Genomic DNA, 21127 nt, shown 5'->3' with positions numbered 1-21127 from the left:
AGTGGCCTAAAATCAATAATATTTAGCAGGGTGTTGGTTTCGGGGAGCCAAATAATATAATTTGGACTTTCAAGGGTTAAAGTGTAATTTCAAGATTTATTTCGTAAAGATTTTTAGAATTCAGGGTGTGTTTGGTAATTATTAGGACTTATTATGAAGGGAATTTTGAGAAGGAAGGATTAAATGTGTCAAAATTGAGATCATGGGGGTCAAACGGTAATTTTCGGATTTGTCTTGCAAATAATTCTCAAAGTGGAGGGGTATATGGTAACTATTGGATTTAAGTTGAAAAAGAAATGATGGGGAGGGACCAGAAGTGAATAATAGATCATAAGTTGAATTGGACATGGGATTAAAGTCGTGCCTTTCCCTCGTCGCAACAGGAAACCCTAAACCTAGAAGACTTTCAGCCGCCGCCATGCACGATTCCTCAGCCACCATCTCCTTTTATCGTCCGTTTCCGATCAGTCGTATCCGATTCGGCCGCCACCTTCCTACTTGTTACGTCGTCGAGCACCACCACAGCTGTGCTGCCAGATCTCGTAAGCAACTGAAGAACCACCAAGGACCATGGTACTCACTGTGGGTGTCGATGTATGGGTCACGATCAATTGGAAACTCTCGGTAAGATTAACTCCTCTCCTCTCCTCCGTCCCTTTCTAAATGGTTGATGTTAGATGCGTCGCTGCTGCCGCCGGTGGCCTTAGCCATTGTTTTTGTGTTTTCTGGCAGCATTAGTTGTCAGGTCGATGGCTGAGGGCTTTGCTTCTCGTAGTAATTTCACGTGTGATGTTTCTAAAACTCAAAAAGAGTGTTAGTCGGAGGTTGACGCACCACCATGGCAGCCCACCATGGTGGCTGCCGTTTTCTGCCACTCATTGTCGCCACCAGCCACCGTGTGGGGGAGGGTTGTGTGTGTGTGAAGTATGGTGTGTGAGTATGTGTGTTCTATAGATAATTGTGGTATCAATTTCTTGGTCCAAGATGAAGAAAAAACCACCACCACCACCGTGAGGTGGCGCCTGCCACTGTGAGCCGCCGTCGACCACCACCGCCCGAGGTGGTAGTGGGTGGTGCTTGGCATAGTGAGACCCTAATTGGCCCAAATGCTTGATCTGGACTTAGTTGGATGGTGATTGGGTTAGAAACCCTAATTAGAGTTTAGAAAACCCTAATTTTGGGTTTGTTAGTTTGGATTTTTACCGAGACCCGCGGTTAGACTGTTAGATTGATATTGTGAATTATGTCAGACTTCATTGTGAGAATTCCCTAGTGGAGTGATGGACTTAATGGGTTAAGTGAGAAACACTTAACCCAAATCGTCATTTATGTGAAAACCCTAATTTTGCTTTGGCCTTGAGTTAGGCCTTTCTATTTGGCTTTGGTGTTTGGGCTATTGATGGGTCATCTAAGAGCAACCAAATGGACTAGAATATTTATATGGGCTTTAGGGTAAGGCCTATATGAGGGTTTGGTCCCAATTTGGAAAATTAAGCCATAGTTTGGCCATTAGTGGACCTTTGAGGACCCATTTGGTATTAGGCCTTGGTGGGCCCAATGGGCTTGGTTATTTTTGGGATGGGTTGGTGGACCATGTTTAGACCTAATATGTGAAGGTTTGGTCTTAGATCCTAATGGGTTAATTGTGGGTTTGGCTCAGTGTTAGAAGCTGGAGTACAACAGCAACATTTATAGGATTTGTTCACCATTCGAGGTGAGTCTTCTCACTATTCTTACCGGTGTGGTAAATTATGTGTGATCAGAGGGTCTTATTCGTGTTATTGACCGGAGGGTCTTAGTACATTATCGACTGGAGGGTCTTGGTACATTATGGACCGGAAGGTCTTAGTACATTATTGACCGGGGGGTCTTGGTACATTATTGATCGGAGGATCTTAGTACATTATCGACCGGAGGGTCTTAATTGTTTATATTGTGATATGTGTTATGGTGCATACTGTCTTTGTGACTTATGATGTTATATTATTCTGTGTATATGTTGAACCTATGTGCTTATATTGAGTTATGTGACATTATGAATTTTGTCGTGATGATGTATGCTATATTATTCTGAGCCTTATTGAGTTGTGACCGGAGGGTCCAACCCGAGTTGTGAGACAGGAGGGTCTTTACTGAGATACCGGACTGGAGGGTCCGACCCGAGCTGTGAGAACCGGAGGCTTCTCATTGAGACACATGACCGGAGGGTCCTTGTCGAGATATAGCCACGAGAGACTAATTATTTGTGTGTAGTATTTTGGGGGACTCACTAAGCTTCGTGCTTACCATGTTATGTGATATGTGTTTCAAGTACTTCTCAGGATCACGGAAAGGCGCCAACTTGATTGTACATACGAGATGGAGTTGTGTTTCGAGGATCCTATATTTTATTCAAATGATTATGAACACGTGTTTTGATAATTGATATATTGAGATTTTGTGGGATATGTTGATGACATTTATGTGATTTTAAAAATGAAAAAAAAAATTATATGAAAATTTACGGTGTAACACCTAGAGCACTAGTATATAATCGAAAATACCCAATTTGGGTTATACAACATACATTGATTGTTATATAGCAATAACAATCCAAAACCTTTGTGGTTTTGAGACTTTGAGAACAAGCATCACAATTCTCACGACTCTAATGACTCACACCCAACATTAGCAATGGAAGAATGATTGAGAAGGAGGAGAAGACTTAAAAATTTCAGTTGGAACTCTTCAAGAAGAAGTGGCCGAAATTCATAGGGTTTATGCCATATATATATATATATATATATATATATATATATATATATATATATATATATAGTGTCGTCAGGAATCCCTAGATAAGCCCTAATCCAAGATAATCTTAAACCGGGTAATTATCCAATTTCCTTTTATCCTCCAAGGATAATTCTAGAATTCCGTACCCATTAAGAAATAGTCTATCCCTTCATGGAGGGTTCTATATTGCCTCTTGCTCAACTATTGAACAATTACAATTCAATCCCTAATTTAAGATAAAAATCGGATTTTAACTTTTAAAAACAAATTAGGCATCAAATCCAAGTCAAAACAGCAGCTAAATCCCGAAATACCCTCTGTCTGACCCCTGGACTCGCCGAGTCAGGGACTGGACTCGCCGAGTCAGACAGACTCGCCGAGTTCATCCACTGACTCGCCGAGTCAGGTCGGGCAGAGGCCGAAAAATCGTTTTTCAGTAAATAATTCAACATAGAATCACATACAACTAAAACCAATCAAGGCTCTAATACCACTGATGGGTTTTATGCATAAGAAACAATCCTATGTGCTCATACAAACCCTAATGCTTGGATCTAGGTTTCTCTATTGTACATGCTTTTAATCCAAGACTAATAAACTTAGATCTAACATATTATAAACTGAATTAGGGTTTAGAGAATTACCTTTGATTGTTATATTGGAATAACAATCAATTCCTTGCTTGGATTGGCTTTAGAAAGCTTAGTGCCTCAAATGTTGCACCTCTAATGGAGTCACAAACACCTTATGCAACTTGGATGAAGAGGAGAAGAAAGGAGGCTGCCAAAAACGACTAGAAACCCTAGAGAGTCAGTTGTCCACGTTTTTGGGGCCTAAGGGGTCCTTTATATACTTGTGTGGGTTGCTAGGGTTTCAGTCAAAACCCTAATGGACAGCTTAAACTCTAAGCAGCCCATGGAACATTCTGGATAAGGCCATGGACGAAAATATGATGGGCTTCCATCATAATTTCGTTCACCCCTTATTCCTTTAGCATTCCTTAGCCCAATAACTCAATTATCCAATAATTGTAGTCCAGTCCCCTAAATTTAATTAATCTCTTTTAGCCACAAAATTAATTTTTGACTAATATTAATTAAACAATATGATTTCTCCTTTAATATATTATTCTCATAATATATTAATAAATCATATTTAAACCTCTCTCTCCTTAATTCATCCTACATATTGCTATGGTGAAGGCAACCCAAAAGGACCATGCTTATAATCGGGTCAAGTACATACCAAAATAGTTATGGACTTAGACACTAATCCAACAGTCTCCCACTTGGATAAGTCTAATAACTATTTTCCGTATGACTTCAGAACCTGATCAGCAATCGTAGCTTTCAAAAGCCGATGTCAACTCTGATCTTATCAGATAGCGTGTCCTCTAGATAAGGGATTATATATTCCTCCATTCTCAAGATATCGTATAGACAAAAGACATGAATTTCAATCATTCTCTCTATATTGTTTCCCAACCTCCGATTTATGACGACTGATAACAGACTACAATTGAACACATCAACTTAGTCCCGGCTTGGCCAAGCGCTTAGGTGTCATCATTAAATCATCGAGAGGCCCACAGATATCGCTTTTATCCCACTTTGGATGAAAGGAATGGATAAACTTCGACTCAAATGCTCGCTTGAATTTACTGATCGAATCACACACAACAATAAGTTTTATAACACCAAGTTACTGGTGCGTTTACTTGTTATCAATGTGCAACCGACCAACAAATAACAACTCACATGTCTCGGTTTTAAGAATATATAATATTATCGTCTCACTAATCACTCGTGATGAAGTGATCCAAGTGAGCGTGGGTTTAATCCAATACTCTAATCTTATCAAAGCACTCATGAACTCTGCAGCAAACTTGTGCTATGTCTAAACACTTCAGACAATCTACATACAGATTCATGACAGTCTTTATTCATACCTACTCCCAACGTATGAATGACTGTGGATGTTTGAATAACCTAGTTATTCTGGAAGTCAAAACATGCAAACTGAAACATAATAATAATACTTAATCCTATATGGCCTCAAACTTGTGAGAGTAAATAAAACACTTCTATTTAACCACCATATTGATTACTTATTATTATCGTTTACTGTTTCAGAAGATCAACTTATTACTCAAATTACAACAATAGTTGTCCCATGCATAAAGCATGCACACTATGTTTCCTATGGTCCTTACTTTGTGAAATAGATCAATTGAAAAACCTTTTCAATGATGTTCATTTCACAATTCCCAATCCTTATCATTAGTGTAAGAACACAAGGTTCTTTGCTACTATTAGAATATGTTAGATTCTAACATCTTATGCAACGATCCTTTCATAAAGTCATAGCACAAAAGTCACCAAGACTTGGCTAATGAAATTACAAAGTACTCTCTCAGAAATTGTTGCAAGACAATTCCATAGACGCGAAGTCTCACATTCAAAGTACATTCCTTTGAACATCCTTCTTGCATAAAAGTTTCTAATCTAGACATAGACTCTCAACATCCAACTTCCAATATGGAAACATTTCCATATTTTCCAAATGACAACTCATTCTTAATAGAATCTTATCTATTCATAATAATGTCAATGTGGTCCATCCAATACCATACTTCCAACTACTCACAAGCGACCAATCCTCAGCGAACTTTGGATCGTCCTTTGATAGTTGTTTAATTATTTTAGTCAAAACTAATTCTAATCCTTTTTCCCACTTAATGCGCTAGACATTTGGAAAATTTTAGAATGGTCAAATATTATAACATTTGCAATCGATCCTATACCCGAAGCGTATGGGACACGATGCATAATGTCTTACATAAAGATATGATACTTTACCAATCCTTTGCCATAATATTTTATGTGTCATGTTCTCACAATTCGAACTATGAAGAGGGATGCCGTAATCATAATCAAATTTTAAGAACACACAATGTATCCTTTGACTGAAAATATTAAAATTTCTCAATCTAAGCTTTAGATTTTGAAACGAAGTATAATATTCTCTCCCTTAATTATATTAAAACAACTTTTCAACCCACGCAACTTTGCAAATTGAATCTTTGTTTTTCTATAATTAATATTGCTAACTTGCAATACTCTCCATAATAATCATACAAGCATAACACTTATGCTCCCACTATCATGATGATTATTATCATATAAGCATAACACTTATGCTCCCACTAGCTTTGACATGTATTCAGAAAACAAATGAACTTTCAGAAAAGAATGCCTATTGAATTTCTGAAATTCATATTTCTAATACCAGATGCTTCGATAAGCCTTTATCTAGGCTTCTTAACCTTATACACCTTTGTCTTAGATAGCTCATATGTGTGTTTAAACAATTCAGAACTTATGTTACTAAGTTCCAAAATGTTGAAACTAATTGCCAAATCTCATAATTCGAACTATGGAAAGGGATGCCGTAACCATAATTGAATTTTGAGAATACAATTTTCACAATCGCTATCTTCTTAAAATCTCTTTTAGTGAAAGCATTTCCTCACAGTCATTTTCATGAAGGAGGGAATCTTATGACACTTAGATTTTATGGTGTATGAGTTCCTATCCATGTGAATTGGCCAAAACCAAGGTTTGCGACAAATCCAAACTAATATGGACTGAACTTTCTTAATCTTGATTTCTTGCCTTATGGTAACACGAGTGCCCACCATGTCTTCCAAGTAGTTTAGTAACTTGTCCATACATATCAATGTACTTTCCATCGACTAAGTCTCTAGTATGCATTCAAATGAGAACTCATAGAACTCATCTACGTAATTAACTCAATTGGAATGGCACAAAAACAAAATAATCTCAGCACGATAGGTTGCAAACCTCAAGTCGTGTGCTAGTGATGATCGATAAGGTATATTCTTGATTTGTTCTTGAAACCGTTCAAGACCATTAAGACTCCCACTGACTCCTTGACATATAAGATTCTCTTGTCAGCAAATATTCGAGAGTTAGTGTAGTTCTTATCAAGACAAAACACTTCACAAATTGGTCCTAGTTGGTCTTTGTCTTATCCAAGACATCACAACTTACCAATTTCTAATGTGCAAGAATAAGAAAACTTTTCCAAATTCCACATTTGATGAGTGTTATAAACCTACTTAAGACTTGTCACTCAATGTCACAATCTTGGAGTATGACTCTAAGACTTGATATTGGAACGAAGTATGATTGACTCTTTTATTTAACCATTTCTACAATTCTCGATTCCTCTTCTTAGACATGCAAATGCACTAAGACTCACTTAGAGGATCAATTGAGATATGGTTCTTAATCATTAAGACTTCATCATAAAACACAATAAAAGGTACTCTCCCTTCTTCTTAGAATGGAGAAACTTTTATCTTTCTGCCTACTTGATTCTTCTTATTCGTTCTACTATTCATTGAAACTCTTTCAATCAACTTATAATTTCACTTAATCTTATAAGTATGATCATATTTACTAAACTTTAATAAATCATGACGAATATCTTTGTCACTCTTGTGGTGGACTTGATCAACGCACAACCTAGTGTACTTGATCTCCTAGTCCTTCAATTGACACTTTGTCAAAGAATTAGTCTAAATTTCCCAAATGTGAAAGTTTTTCATTCATCATACAATACACGTTGCATGATTCCAAGTTTCTGTCTAATTAAAACTTGGGTGATGAGAAACTCTCCCTATTTGGTAAACTTTTGATATGTCCACAAATAACATAATTAAGAATCAAATCCATTGTTGCTAATAATAGAAACATTCAAACATCAATTTTTTCATACATGCCATCGCAAGGATAAATAAATAAGATAAAATCAAAATTCATTTTATTGCGGAAAAAATTTGTCCTTACAATGCAATTCAATTGAAAAACTATGTTATTACATATTTCTTAACAATCTATTCTAACTCCAAGTAGTAGCTCAAGAATCCATTCTTCAAGTAATGCGATCGAAATCCATTTCTTCATGATTAGATTCAGCTCACTTCTTCCCTCAAGCTTCCTCTCTTTTCTTCGATCCTACAAAACATCAAAATGTAATCTTATCACATCATGTATTAAGAATCTAGAATAGGAACTCAAAAGAGTTAGATAATGGATTTTACCTGAAGCAGAGCCATACTTCTAGACTCTCCCATCTCTTAGATCTCTCAGGTAGTTAGGGCAGCTTCGTCTCCAATGCCCCTTCTCTTGGCAATAAAAGCAAATGGACTCCTTTGGCACAGCACATCGGACAATCACAGACTTAGTTCTTTCTGCACTTCCAATGTTGCTAGTGTCCATTGAAGTTTGGGAATTTGATTCACCAGACAAGTTTGCTTGACCATCACGCCAAATCATTGCTGATTTAGCAGCTATAAGCAAATAGGTGAGATTAATGAGGGTCACATCATGATCCATCATATAGTACTCTCTAACGAACTCACTATATGATTCAGGAAGTGACTGAAGAACCCAGTCAGCAGCCAACTCGCTTGAAATCTCGACACCCAACATGCTTAACCTATCAATGTGTGACTTCATCTCTAAGACGTGTGCACACACAGGTTTCCCATCTTCGTGTTTACTTGCCAAAAGGGCTTGAGTGAGCTTGAACTTTTCAAGCCTTTGAACTTGTGGGTCAGGGAGAACGATTGGAGAAGGTGGAGGAAGTGAAGCATGACTCTCATTTCCTTGATCGTATCTCGGAACGTCATCTTCATTTGGAAAGCTTGTTCCAAAGGATTTGGGAAGACCATTGTAAGATTCAGACATCTACAAAACGGGAGAAAATTCAAGTTATGTTGATTAGAATCCTTGATGTAACACCCAAATGAAACATCAAGCTAGGATCCAACACAATATTCTACAACCTAGAAAAGGGATGTCGTAATCTAGTTGCAAAATATTTGAAGGTAGGTAAATGACGATTTACCAATTTCCACCATGAAAAACGAAAAGGAAGATTAAGTTTTAAATGAATTGAAACTCCTAGATCTTTTAAGATTCATTGAACTTTTCAATGGCATGTTTAATCTTGATTATGCCCTACTATTTGTGACTGGGATGTCGAGGATCACAAACAAGGTGTGAATAACCATACGAATCACGTGGTGCACCCAATGCTACAATCACCTAATCAATGTGCCGGTTAGCCACACACGCTCCATTGATCTATGACAAACATCGAGTCACCCTTCGCTACCAATGTCATCCCCAAATTAGTGTGCCGGTTAACCACACACGATCCACTAACGTTTGACAGGGGTACGAAGTGTAATTCTATGGATTAGCATACAATTTCACATTTTTCCTAAAGTAACTATGATTTGGGAATTTGAAAAGGCATTTAGTTACTTTGTACTTCATTATACTTATAATGGAAGGTTTCTGTCCTATCCTACCTGTTCGGCTAACGACCCTCCACTAGTCAAGAGTGCGGTGGGTAAGAGTGGATACCCATTCAATCGCCATTTTATAGGCAATTTCCTTAAACACCCCTTATAGACCAGCTTCGTGAATGAGGCCTACTAACGGTAAGACTGACTGATTACTCATACATATATAATATTAGACTTTTAATGTTATATATAGTATAGAGTGTATTTGACACTTTTAAAATACTAGGTGGTTTAATTTAGTGAATTATACTTTTAATTTAATTAAATCTAAACCAAAACTTTATGGATTTATTAAATCACTTTTAATTATGCACTTTAATTTATTAATAAAACCATAAGGGTGTGATTTGAACTTTTCAAATTACTAGGGTTTTAGAATTTAACATTTCAAAATTAAACTTATAATCAACTTTTAAATTCCAAAACTTGAGGGCAAGTTTTGAAACATTTTAAAACATTAGGGATCAAATAACAAATAATTAAACAATTAATTTCATAATTATCTACATTTGACCTGATCTTATTTTAGTCATTAGATAATTACCAAATAACTTTAAGTAATCCATATTTATCACATAAACAACCAATATTTAAAAGATTTGAAATTATCTATTGTTTTGGCAAGGATAATCACTAATTTAAGATAAAAATCGGATTTTAACTTTAAAAAACGAATTAGGCATCAAATCCAAGTCAAAACAGCAGCTAAATCCCGAAATACCCTCTGTCTGACCCCTAGACTCGCCGAGTCAGGGACTGGACTCGCCGAGTCAGACAGACTCGCCGAGTTCATCCACTGACTCGCCGAGTCAGGTCGGGCAGAGGCAAAAAAATCATTTTTCAGTAAATAATTCAACATAGCATCACATACAACTGAAACCAATCAAGGCTCTGATACCACTGATGGGTTTTATGCATAAGAAACAATCCTATGTGCTCATACAAACCCTAATGCTTGGATCTAGGTTTCTCTATTGTACATGCTTTTAATCCAAGACTAATAAACTTAGATCTAACATATTATAGACTGAATTAGGGTTTAGAGAATTACCTTTGATTGTTATATAGCAATAACAATTAATTCCTTGCTTGGATTGGCTTTAGAAAGCTTAGTGCCTCAAATGTTGCACCTCTAATGGAGTCACAAACACCTTATGCAACTTGGATGAAGAGGAGAAGAAAGGAGGCTGCCAAAAACGACTAGAAACCCTAGAGAGTCAGTTGTCCACGTTTTTGGGGCCTAAGGGGTCCTTTATATACTTGTGTGGGTTGCTAAGGTTTCAGTCAAAACCCTAATGGACAGCTTAAACTCTAAGCAGCCCATGGAACATTCTGGATAAGGCCATGGACGAAAATATGATGGGCTTCCATCATAATTTCGTTCACCCCTTATTCCTTTAGCATTCCTTAGCCCAATAACTCAACTATCCAATAATTGCAGTCCAGTCCCCTAAATTTAATTAATCTCTTTTATCCACAAAATTAATTCTTAATTAATTCTTGACTAATATTAATTAAACAATACGATTTCTCCTTTAATATATTATTCTTATAATATATTAGTAAATCATATTTAAACCTCTCTCTCCTTAATTCATCCTACATATTGTTATGGTGAAGGCAACCCAAAAGGACCATGCTCATAATCGGGTCAAGTACATACCAAAATAGTTATGGACTTAGACATTAATCCAACAGTTATTGGTGTAGGCACGGGTAGAGTTAGTTGGATTGGTGGGTAGGTGTGAGTGGGGATGTGGGATGGGGTAAGTGTCGGCATTGGCTTGTGGGAATGTGATTTAAGCCCAAACCTATAAGACATAAGACCTAATCCATAATCCCTAAGTCATAAGTCATAAGCAATAAGCTATAATGCCATAAGCTAAATATCATACACTATAAGCTATAAGTTATAAGCCTTAAGTCTTAATTCATAAGTCTCGAGACATAAACCATAAGTTATAAGCCATAAGGCATAAGCATTAATTAATAAGCAATAAGCCATAATCCTTAACCTATAAGCCACAAGACATAAACAATGCATAATAACACCTAAGAGACAAGCCTTAAGCCTAAGTTATACACCCTAATCTATAAGGATTATGGATTACTGTTTTTAGATTATGGTTTATGGCTTATTGTTAATAGTTTAAGGATTAAGTCTAAGGGTTAGCGCTTTGATTTTATCAATTCTGTCTCATATACCTTAAGCCTTAAGTCTTAAGCCACAATCCAAAATTCATAAGTCTTAAGCTATAAGTTATAATCCTTAAGCCCTAAACCATAAGTCGTAAAAACCCACAATCTCTAACACCCACCAACCAACCCAACCCACCATAAGGCATAGATAGGGCTTAGTGTTTGGTGTATGCTTAGTGCTTAGGGTTTCATACGTAGTGCTTATGGATTATGGCTTATGTGGTAGTCTTAAGGCTTGGGTCTTATAAAATGCATGCACATATACATATATGCATATACATACACATACATACTCAAATACATAAAATCTAATTCATACCCCATAAATCCTAAGCCTTACACCATATGGCATAATCCCTAAGCATTAATCCATGAGCCATAAGGTCTAAAACCTAAGTCATAAGTCATAAGACTTAATCCATACACCTTAATCCTTAAGCAATATTTCTTACGCCATAAGCCTTAATCCCTAAGTCGTAAGCCATAATCCAAAGCCCTAAGATTAAGTCCCAAAACCTAATCTAAAAGCCGTAAGTATTAATCTATAAGCGATACGCCATAAGCCATAAGTTATAAGCCCAAAGCCTAAATCTTTAAGCCTTAATTCACAAGCCCTATTCCATAAGCCCTAAATATTAATCCCTAAGCCATAAGATTTAAGCATTAAACCATATTAGTTAAATATGTTCCATATCACATATATTGATAAAAATATACAACTTAGTTACTATTGTGGACAAAATAAAATATGTTACTAATATGGATATAAACACATAAATATGTTGCTATTTGATGCAATATATTATTTAATTAATATATATTGATTTCTTTATTAGTATTTATATTTTTTTAAAGAAAATTACATGATTGGGCCATGTGATTTGTCATAACTCACACGGTGATGAAAACTATCAAAATATCATGTGCTTATCCATATGTTGTTAGTTTTTTGTATTGTTGATGTAACGACCCAAAAATCCTTCATTAAACGACGTTAGTGTTCCATTACAAAGTTATTGAGCAACATAAAGTTATTTCTATGCTAAGAGGATAAAACAAAATAAATTAAGTAAAAAGGGTGTCAATTAACACCTAAAAAGCTAATTGAGTATATTGTTTAATTAAATTGATGTGAAGGAATATAGAGCCAATATAATCCGTTTAAAAGGTGTATAATTTAATTAAACAATTTTTTTGTTTTTGGAAGAAATAGGATAATATATTGAATTAAAAAGTATAATAAAAATGTCATTAAAACAAATTTAGAATGTCAAGTTATTAGGGTTAGGAATGTTTGGAACTTAACAATGGAAGTCTAGGGACAACTAGAAAAAGCGTTAAAACTCCCATAGAATGTTGATCGATTCTTGTCCCTACTGTTCCTTGTATTCAAACCTTGTGTGTATAAAGAAAAAAACACGAGACATGTTCAATTGGTTCTAGGGGCGGATCGTTGTTGGGTCGTCGATCAAGAAGCAATCGGAAAAAAAACAAACTCGAAGGAAAAGGAGGTATGGCTTTGTCGATCTTAAGTTGTGTGTGTGTGTGTGAGAGAGAGAGAGAGAGAGAGAGAGATGTGAGGCTGAAGTGACGATTTTGGTAGGTTCATCAATTGACGCTCAGTTCACACCATCTTTCATACGCCAAACTACCATATGTGAAATTCCCTCTCCGTTATTCATCAATTAACACTTAAATCTCTTCCATAGAAATCAAAATCATGTATAGTTCAAAATTCCTCCTCTAATCAATTTCTTAGGACTTTCCTCTTTTATTTCACACATCTTGGTAAACTACCACAGTTTACCATAGTTCCTCCACTGGTGTTGTGTTCATAAAGCCTTAGATGAACTAGTTTATTTACCATTCTATTGTATTCGAAAATCGAATTGGTGCAATTTCATCTAGTTTAGAAGATATACCTTGAATTCATATAAGGCTAATCACCAAAACTTTTAATCTTTTGAGAATAGTATTAGTGTAGTGCCAGCATGAATGCATTTTAGGTGTTTGATGAAATGTTTGTGAATCTTGCATATGTATTTTTTTTCAATTTGAGGCTAACAAATTTTTTTCTCTATAATTACACATTGATCCCCTTTATCAAACTAACTTTTTTACCCATTGGCTTTTAGTGTTTGCCACTTATTTGAATTGGTTAAGGATGATTTTTGTCTTTAATCAATGTGGTTCCCCAAAGGTGGTTTTTGATGGAGATAAAATCACCAAAACTATTGAGCTACTTGAGCGATGGATAATGTTGAAGTTGCTTTTATAAGAGTTTTGGACTTGTTAATTGATACAAACATAAGAGATATTGAGATGACTTCAACTTGAATGTGATTAAACACTAAATTTTTGAAAGCAATTTTAGCTTCTTAGGTGTTTTTATAGTATTTAAGTACAAACTACATTGAAGTTAATGTATACATTTATATATTATTTAATATAATTGTAAGATGGATATTTGAAAATAGCAACAATGCACTTCCAATTTCCTACTCATAATAACAACATACTTAAATTTATCTATCGACTATATCAATGTGAAACATTACATTATATTCCCTATATTGGTAGCAAAAAAGTAATTGCATTGTGGTATGTATAATAGAATATAATTAGGGGATGTCACACCATGCACAAAGCCATCCCACCATCACTACCCCCAAGCTTCAAGTTCATCTTTTCTAATCACCTGGTCTAACTTTTGAACAACACATAACGACATCCTTATTAAAATATAGAAATATATTTTCCTGCTATAACAAAACCCTTAAACTGACTTCCTAATTATATTCTAGCATTTTATTTTGTGGGGGTGGGTGGAGATTTTATTTTGTATTTTTAAAATTATTAAATATATGATAAACATCATTCTCCTCATAAAAACATTTAAAATTATTAAATATATGATAAACATCATTCTCCTCATAAAAACATTAATGTTCATATGAACACATCATCCACCCATATCGCGCAAGAGTCACTCCGGGTCGTGAGTTGCAACAAATTGAGAGTCTCCATCAAAAGTTGATATTGCGATTGAAGAGCACCACCACGAAGAGGTATGCGCCAGTCAATATGCCAAATATGATCCATCCAATAATCACTCACCATGAAACAATAGAAACCCTAAGCTCATAAAATGACAAAACCACAAAACTACAAAGACTATTTTTACTATTTTGTATAAAAAATAAATACAAAAACATGATATTATTGAATGACCAAGTATATCTCATATGTCGATATTAGTTGAGTCCTTTTAAGTGGACAAAAACATGACCGGACCGGGTCCAAATCAGTCAAAACATGTACTTTTGCATCCAACTAAACAATTCTTTCACTCTTTTATCTTATGTTTGTTGTGTCAAAACTACATCTAAAGAGACTTCTAAACAGTCACTACAATGTTCTTTAGCAACGTAAACAACAAAATGGAAGTAAAACTTTTCATGGAAAATAAATTATCAATAATTTCATATAAACTCAAACAAAATACACATATACAAAACTTCATTACCCTATTTCTCAATCTCTAACGCAAGAAACCAATCTTCTAATATCTCAACAACATTCCTACTACTTTTTTTTCAACTTTTCATTTCCATGTGTACTTTCCATAAAAAAAAAGGGACCAAATATACAACAAATACACTTTCCTTTTAATGAGAACAACAACCTTTTTGTTTACCATTATTATTATAATCACCAACATTTATGGTGGTCCCTTGGGTAGGAACTGCAGCGGCGGCTTCCTGAGCCGCCAGTGCTTTCCTACTAATTATCTGATAAATATCCAATAAAATCATCTGGAATGCCTTTTCGACATTAAGAGCTTCTAATGCAGAAGTTTCTAGAAAGGAAAGGTTTTCCTTTTCTGCTAACCCTTGACCATCGGTTTCTTGTACGGCTCTTAGATGGTTCAAATCGGACTTGTTTCCGGCCAACATGATGACAATATTCGAGTCCGCATGGTCTCTTAGCTCACGAAGCCACCTTTGTACATTTTCAAAAGATTGTCTTTTTGTTATGTCATACACCAAAAGGGCACCTACTGCTCCTCTATAATATGCACTTGTGATTGCTCGGTACCTTTCTTGACCCGCTGTGTCCCATATTTGTGCTTTCACGGTCTTCCCCTCGACCTACATTACAATGCTCAAACGAAATTATATGGTAATTCGATTATTCGTTTTTTACACAAGGATAAAATGGTAATTTAGTCACATTCAGTAAAAAAGAAACACCCTTTTTTTCATTGGACGATTGTCATTTTATTTATCCATTCAATAACCAATAAATATATATATATATATATATATATATATATATATATATATATATATATATATATATATATATATATCATAGGGGAAATTTCATGGCTTGATATGAAAGTAAGCTTTGTAGAAAGCGACAAACCTGAAGAGTTCTTGTAGCGAATTCGACACCAATAGTGGATTTTGACTCCAAACAGAACTCATTTCGGGTAAACCTAGAAAGTATATTGGATTTCCCGACACCCGAATCCCCGATTAACACGATCTTGAATAGGTAATCATACTCGTGATCAACCTTATATGCCATTATTTGTCGCTACACTTGCCACAAACCTACACAATTGGAAAAATATTGCATATTGGCATTCAATCACCCATAAAAATAAAGCCCAAATACGAAATGAAAAGAAGGGCGTATGTTAGAATCAGTTTTTGTACCTTCGAATCTATAGCATTCAATCAATTCGTTGGAAAAAGCAAAAGGGGTGATGAAAAATGAAGAAACTAACCATGCAGAAAAGGTAGATGAAGAACAAGCCAACAATGGAAGGATTAGAGGTGGCAGAAGTTGCAGAGGATTGAAGAGAGAAATTCCAAATCCAATCGCGATAAACAGAAAACACGAATAAACAGGAAATTTAAACGGAGCCAGAAAAACACGGAATTATTTCGAATTTGGAAGTTTCAGTAAGACCCCCTGAATTAAGTTTCTTAAATATATATTTTGTTTTCACTCAAATCAATTTATGTTGTAGTATTTAAGACTAGGTTATAACCCCTTTGATACAATAGATAAAATTTAAATACAAAAACATAACAATTTATTTAATCAATAAATTGCAAATAAATATTTATATATAATATATATTGGTAAGGATGCTTATGTATAAATAATATTTTAAATGGTTAGAACTTAGAAATAAATAATTTTATTTAATTCATGAGAAATAATAAAACATAAAAATATAATATAAAAAATTATATTTAATATATTGAATATGATAACAACAATTATAAATGGTAGATCAATAGATGAATAGAAAATTAGGTTTGCTGTTTATAGTTTTATAAGAAATAAAGGTGTTTAAAAATTTGGATTCAACATAAAAAATATATATATTTATATACCAAAAGAAAGTAAAGATATTACCGTTGCGATTCTTATTAAAACATATGAAATGGATGAAGACTAATGTAGCAAACAACTTTTTGGATTTAAAAGCGAAGATTGTATGCGAAACATACTCTTACTCTAACATAATTTAAGTGGTTAATAATTTTTGAGTGTTAAAAGGATCTAAAAACAAATAAAACTAATAATCATCAATAAAAGATAAAACAAATATAAAAAGTTTAATAACATAAATTTTCAAATAGACACATATTAGATTACTGCATGTGTATATAATCACTAATAAGTATATGTCTGAAATCAAAATAGATTTATTCGATTGAAAATTTTTAATTTATGTGAGATCATAATCAAATCTTAAATGTCTAAAAGAAGCAGATGTTTCATCCTAAACCATATAATATGATATAAGTTAAATTGTTTAAACAATTTAGTAAATTGTTTAAATAATTAAAAGAGTTACGGCACAGCTTGTTGTTCGTTTATCTGCTACGTCTATGTAAATCTTTCTTATGAAAAAAAAAATTTAAACATAAGTTGAAAAATATTGATAAAGAAGTTTATTATTATTATTATTATTTCTTTAAAACAAATACCTACTACATAACATCTAATTTTTTTGTAAAAAAATAAATAAATAAATAAATAATAAATAATAAATAAATAATCAAATCAATTAAAAAAGAAAATACAAATTTGGTCAAACGTTGAATTTTAAGTCGTCCAAACCTTAATGCAATATGTACAAATCTATTATGCATTAAAATCTTATTTGGTCAACGAAACTCAAATTGCAAACGCTAAAACTCCACTTTTATTTTATCTCTTAAATATCTCCACCTAACTCACATTCGTCAAGTTGAATCAGTAAAAATGTAACTTATACCCAATCTTTTTCGTGTGATGAATCGCCTGAGCAAGAGCCCCAGCTGCTCCATGTAATTAACCTTATGAATGAAATTTGTGAAAAAGGTTAGAAACATGAAGAAATTAGAACCTTAATGAATCATGGTATGCCTTGTGATTTTTTTGGGGATTTGGTTGGCAAAAACTGGAACGGAATTCAATAAATTGAAATTAACATTTTCAAATTTTTATTTTTTTCTCTGATGTTTTTGGTTATGTTGTAGCTATTTCAGAATTATCACCTTGACTTATGTTATGGTATTACAAGGATCCATATTTTAGTACTGATGGCATTTAATTTCTATTTTTTCTAATATTATTCTTTACAAATTTTAAGTCGAGTATCATGTTTTTCTTTAGAACACATGAGCACTCAAAGAGGGTGGATATGTGTCAATTGGATTCCAACGGACTTTTCTAAATGCATTCAAAGTCTAAAACGGATAAATATGCATTCAATCTTTTTTTTCAATCTTAAGGTATCATGTTTTTCTAGTTATAATATTAAATCTAAGGTACTGTGTTTTTCAATCTTAAGGTATCATGTTTTTCAATCTAAACCGACTAATATTACTCTACATACATAGGCCCCTGTTATATAAAAAGAAAAGTTAAAAAGTCGTAACAGTGTACAGGCCTGGCCTGACATTTCGGAGGCCTTGTGCAAAAACTAAAATGAGGCCCCACAAAAATTTCTTGTAAATATTATTAACTACATTTGCTACCACTAATTCAAAACATAAAGTTGTTAAAAAACATCTCATAAATTCACTACCACAAAATAATGTCTTCATCACTCATTAGTAATCAAATAAAACTGTAAAATTGTTATAAACAACTTTTCAACAACAAAAAAAAACGCATTACTATTTTCTAAACATTGACCTTCTAGCATTTTTAAAAGAAAATTCATCTATGAGACTTTCATAATCAAGAAACCCATTCTCAATCGAAATCAATGCCAAAACGTTTAATCTCTCTTGAGACATGGTCGAGCGCAAATAAAATTTTAAAAGATTTAGTTTTGAAAAACTTTTTTCCGTTGATGCAACTATAATAGGAACAGTCAACAATATTTTGTATGCTAGACAAGAAACTGGATAAGTGTTCATCATTTTTAGGAAATTTAGTATTCCGTTAGCTGTATTGTGTTCAACCGGTAAATGTTTTTGTAACAACTCCATTTTGTTGAATAAATCATCAGCATTAATGTCTAAGATATGACCATTTTGCAGTCTCTTTTCCATATTTTTGCAACATGACTTTAACTCGATAGTATTCATTGACTTCAACTTTTCTGTTGTGAATAAAAAACAAAAAATGTCTTCATATTGTTTGTATTGTTCAAACCTTCGCTCCAATGAACCAATAGCTTGATCAACTATGTACACAAAATATTGAATCCTAAATGACTCTTGAGGTGAAAGTTCATGCACCGGCTCTGATGACCCAATGTCATTCTCATCAAAATGTCTTTTTTTAACAACTTTTCTTTTATTATTTTTCTCAACAAACACTGGATAAATTTCCAAATCAGAAGCTATAGCTCTCGCACAATCCAAAGCCTTCCTAAATCTATTCTCTCGATAGTCTTTAAAAAACTCAATAAGTGCTCCCACACTACTCATTGTCTCATCAATACGCATAGTCTTAGACTAAAGTTGTTTGATCAGGTTATTTACTTTAGCCAATATATGATACCATATAACCATACCTGTTATAAAGTCAAATCTGCCAAGTTCATACTCTCCTAGACAAGTAGCTTCACTTATGATCTTTATGTCTGTCTCTTCTTCAACAAGTTTATGCAGAGCTTTTACTATTTCAAGAGCTTAAGTAACTATGGCTTTCACACTTTCAATCCTACTTTCCCACCTTGTAGTTGACAATGATTTTAAAGTGAGACTTTGTTTCGGTAATTAAAACGCATCGGAGGCCAAATGTTAAAACGCATCTAAAATTGGAACCAAAAGTTACCGGGCTAATTTTATTTATTGATAAAACATAAAATCAGATTTTTCAAAAATAGCAATACTATAACTATAAATTATCCTAAAAATCGGAGGCCCCCTAAAATCGGAGGCCTGGTGCGACCGCACCGCTGGCACCACCCCAGGGCCGCCACTGACAGTGTACTTTGAAAGTAGATTGCTAGTTTATCTTAGGCTCCAAGTTTATCTCTATCTTAGTCTCCAAGTTTATCTTTATCCTAGTCTCAAAGTATTTTGTTTCGATAAAGACTCTCTTCTATATATATGTTGCTTCTGTTTTGAATGAAAGTTAAGTTTTTGGAGAATTCAATTTTCTATGGTATCAGAGCAGGTTCCATTACCTGCTGTGAATGATATTGCCATATTTATACATAGTTTTAGGCAATATTGATCTACATTTTATTTAATATTTGCACAGAATTATGGTACTTATAAGGATAAAATGTTATTTGCAGCCAAAATAAAGCATTTTAGAAGAAAGGGACCAGAAGTGACAATTTATGGAACATTGGAGGCTTGAAGCATAAAAGATGAAGTAATTCACATAATATAACTGGGGTCACGACGTGAACTTGATGGCCACGACGTGGAATCGATCTTTCCAGAAGATAAGTACGCGAAGAAAGAATCCTTGGCAAATACGGATAATTCCTGAAGTCACATCATGGAGCTTCCTACCACGACGTGGAACGTGATTCTCCAAAAACTATATAAACCCCTCTCCATTACGAATTGGAGCCTTTGGCTGAAGGAAGAGGTTCCGAGAGGCGATTTACAGCAGAAGTAAGGTTCTAGAAAAAAGGGTAGTCAACACCAAAAGAGTGAAGGTCCATATTTAGTTTACTTGTTTGATACTTATGAACATGTTTTCTTATTTGTGTTGTGTTTATGTGTTAGTTGCTATCATGAGCAGCTGAATCTAGCTACTCTTGTCTAGCTAGATGAAGCTTCTAACTTATGAATAGCATAATTTTATATGGATTTATTTAGTTGGTGATTTGATTGTGTTTGATTTATTGTTACCTAGCATGCTTGTGTTTGTTGCTTAGTTGCTTAAATTCATGTTATGTGTAGCTTAGTGACCATTAACTGCATGAACTTGATAACCTAGTAATTTAGTGAACATTGAATTGCTAGAGCTATGATCAACCAAAATCTTAGTTAGTAAGTAAAGTAATTAATTTTGTTCTGCTAGAGAACATAGATTATGACCATAATTGTGTTTGCATGATAAATCTTACATAGCATATTCATAAACATAATTGGTTCTGTGTTTAATTGTGTGTGACCATACATAGTTTTACATGAATTAATTAACTATGGGTAAATTTAGACTTAAATTACTAATATAATAACAACCAACTTAATAACCCATAATTATTAGCTAGCCATAAGGACGAAGTGGATTCGAACTAGATAAGATTGTTTTTACTTA

General features: G+C 34.0%; 1 protein-coding gene across 2 annotated transcripts; it reads right to left on the bottom strand.

Moving 5' to 3' along the window:
* Window positions 1-14874: 14874 nt before the first annotated feature.
* On the bottom strand, window positions 14875-16306 carry LOC145072610 (ras-related protein Rab2BV-like). Of its 2 annotated transcripts, none has more exons than XM_079019059.1 (3): window positions 16102-16306; window positions 15806-15996; window positions 14875-15528 (listed from the first exon to the last, which is right to left on the bottom strand). In XM_079019059.1, the coding sequence occupies exons 2-3, from the start codon at window positions 15968-15970 to the stop codon at window positions 15046-15048; spliced, it is 648 nt and encodes a 215-aa protein (XP_078875185.1). In that variant the 5' UTR covers window positions 15971-15996; window positions 16102-16306; the 3' UTR covers window positions 14875-15045. The 2 variants fall into 2 exon arrangements, with proteins under 2 accessions (XP_078875185.1, XP_078875186.1); XM_079019060.1 differs by having other exon boundaries at window positions 16173-16306.
* Between the last annotated feature and the right edge of the window lie 4821 nt (window positions 16307-21127).

Source organism: Lactuca serriola, chromosome 9 (assembly GCF_051521515.1).
Source record: "Lactuca serriola cultivar US96UC23 chromosome 9, Lser_US96UC23_V15, whole genome shotgun sequence".
Lineage (NCBI taxonomy): Eukaryota > Viridiplantae > Streptophyta > Magnoliopsida > Asterales > Asteraceae > Lactuca > Lactuca serriola.
Note: the sequence above shows the minus strand (reverse complement) of the source record. Positions and strands in the feature narration are given on the sequence as shown.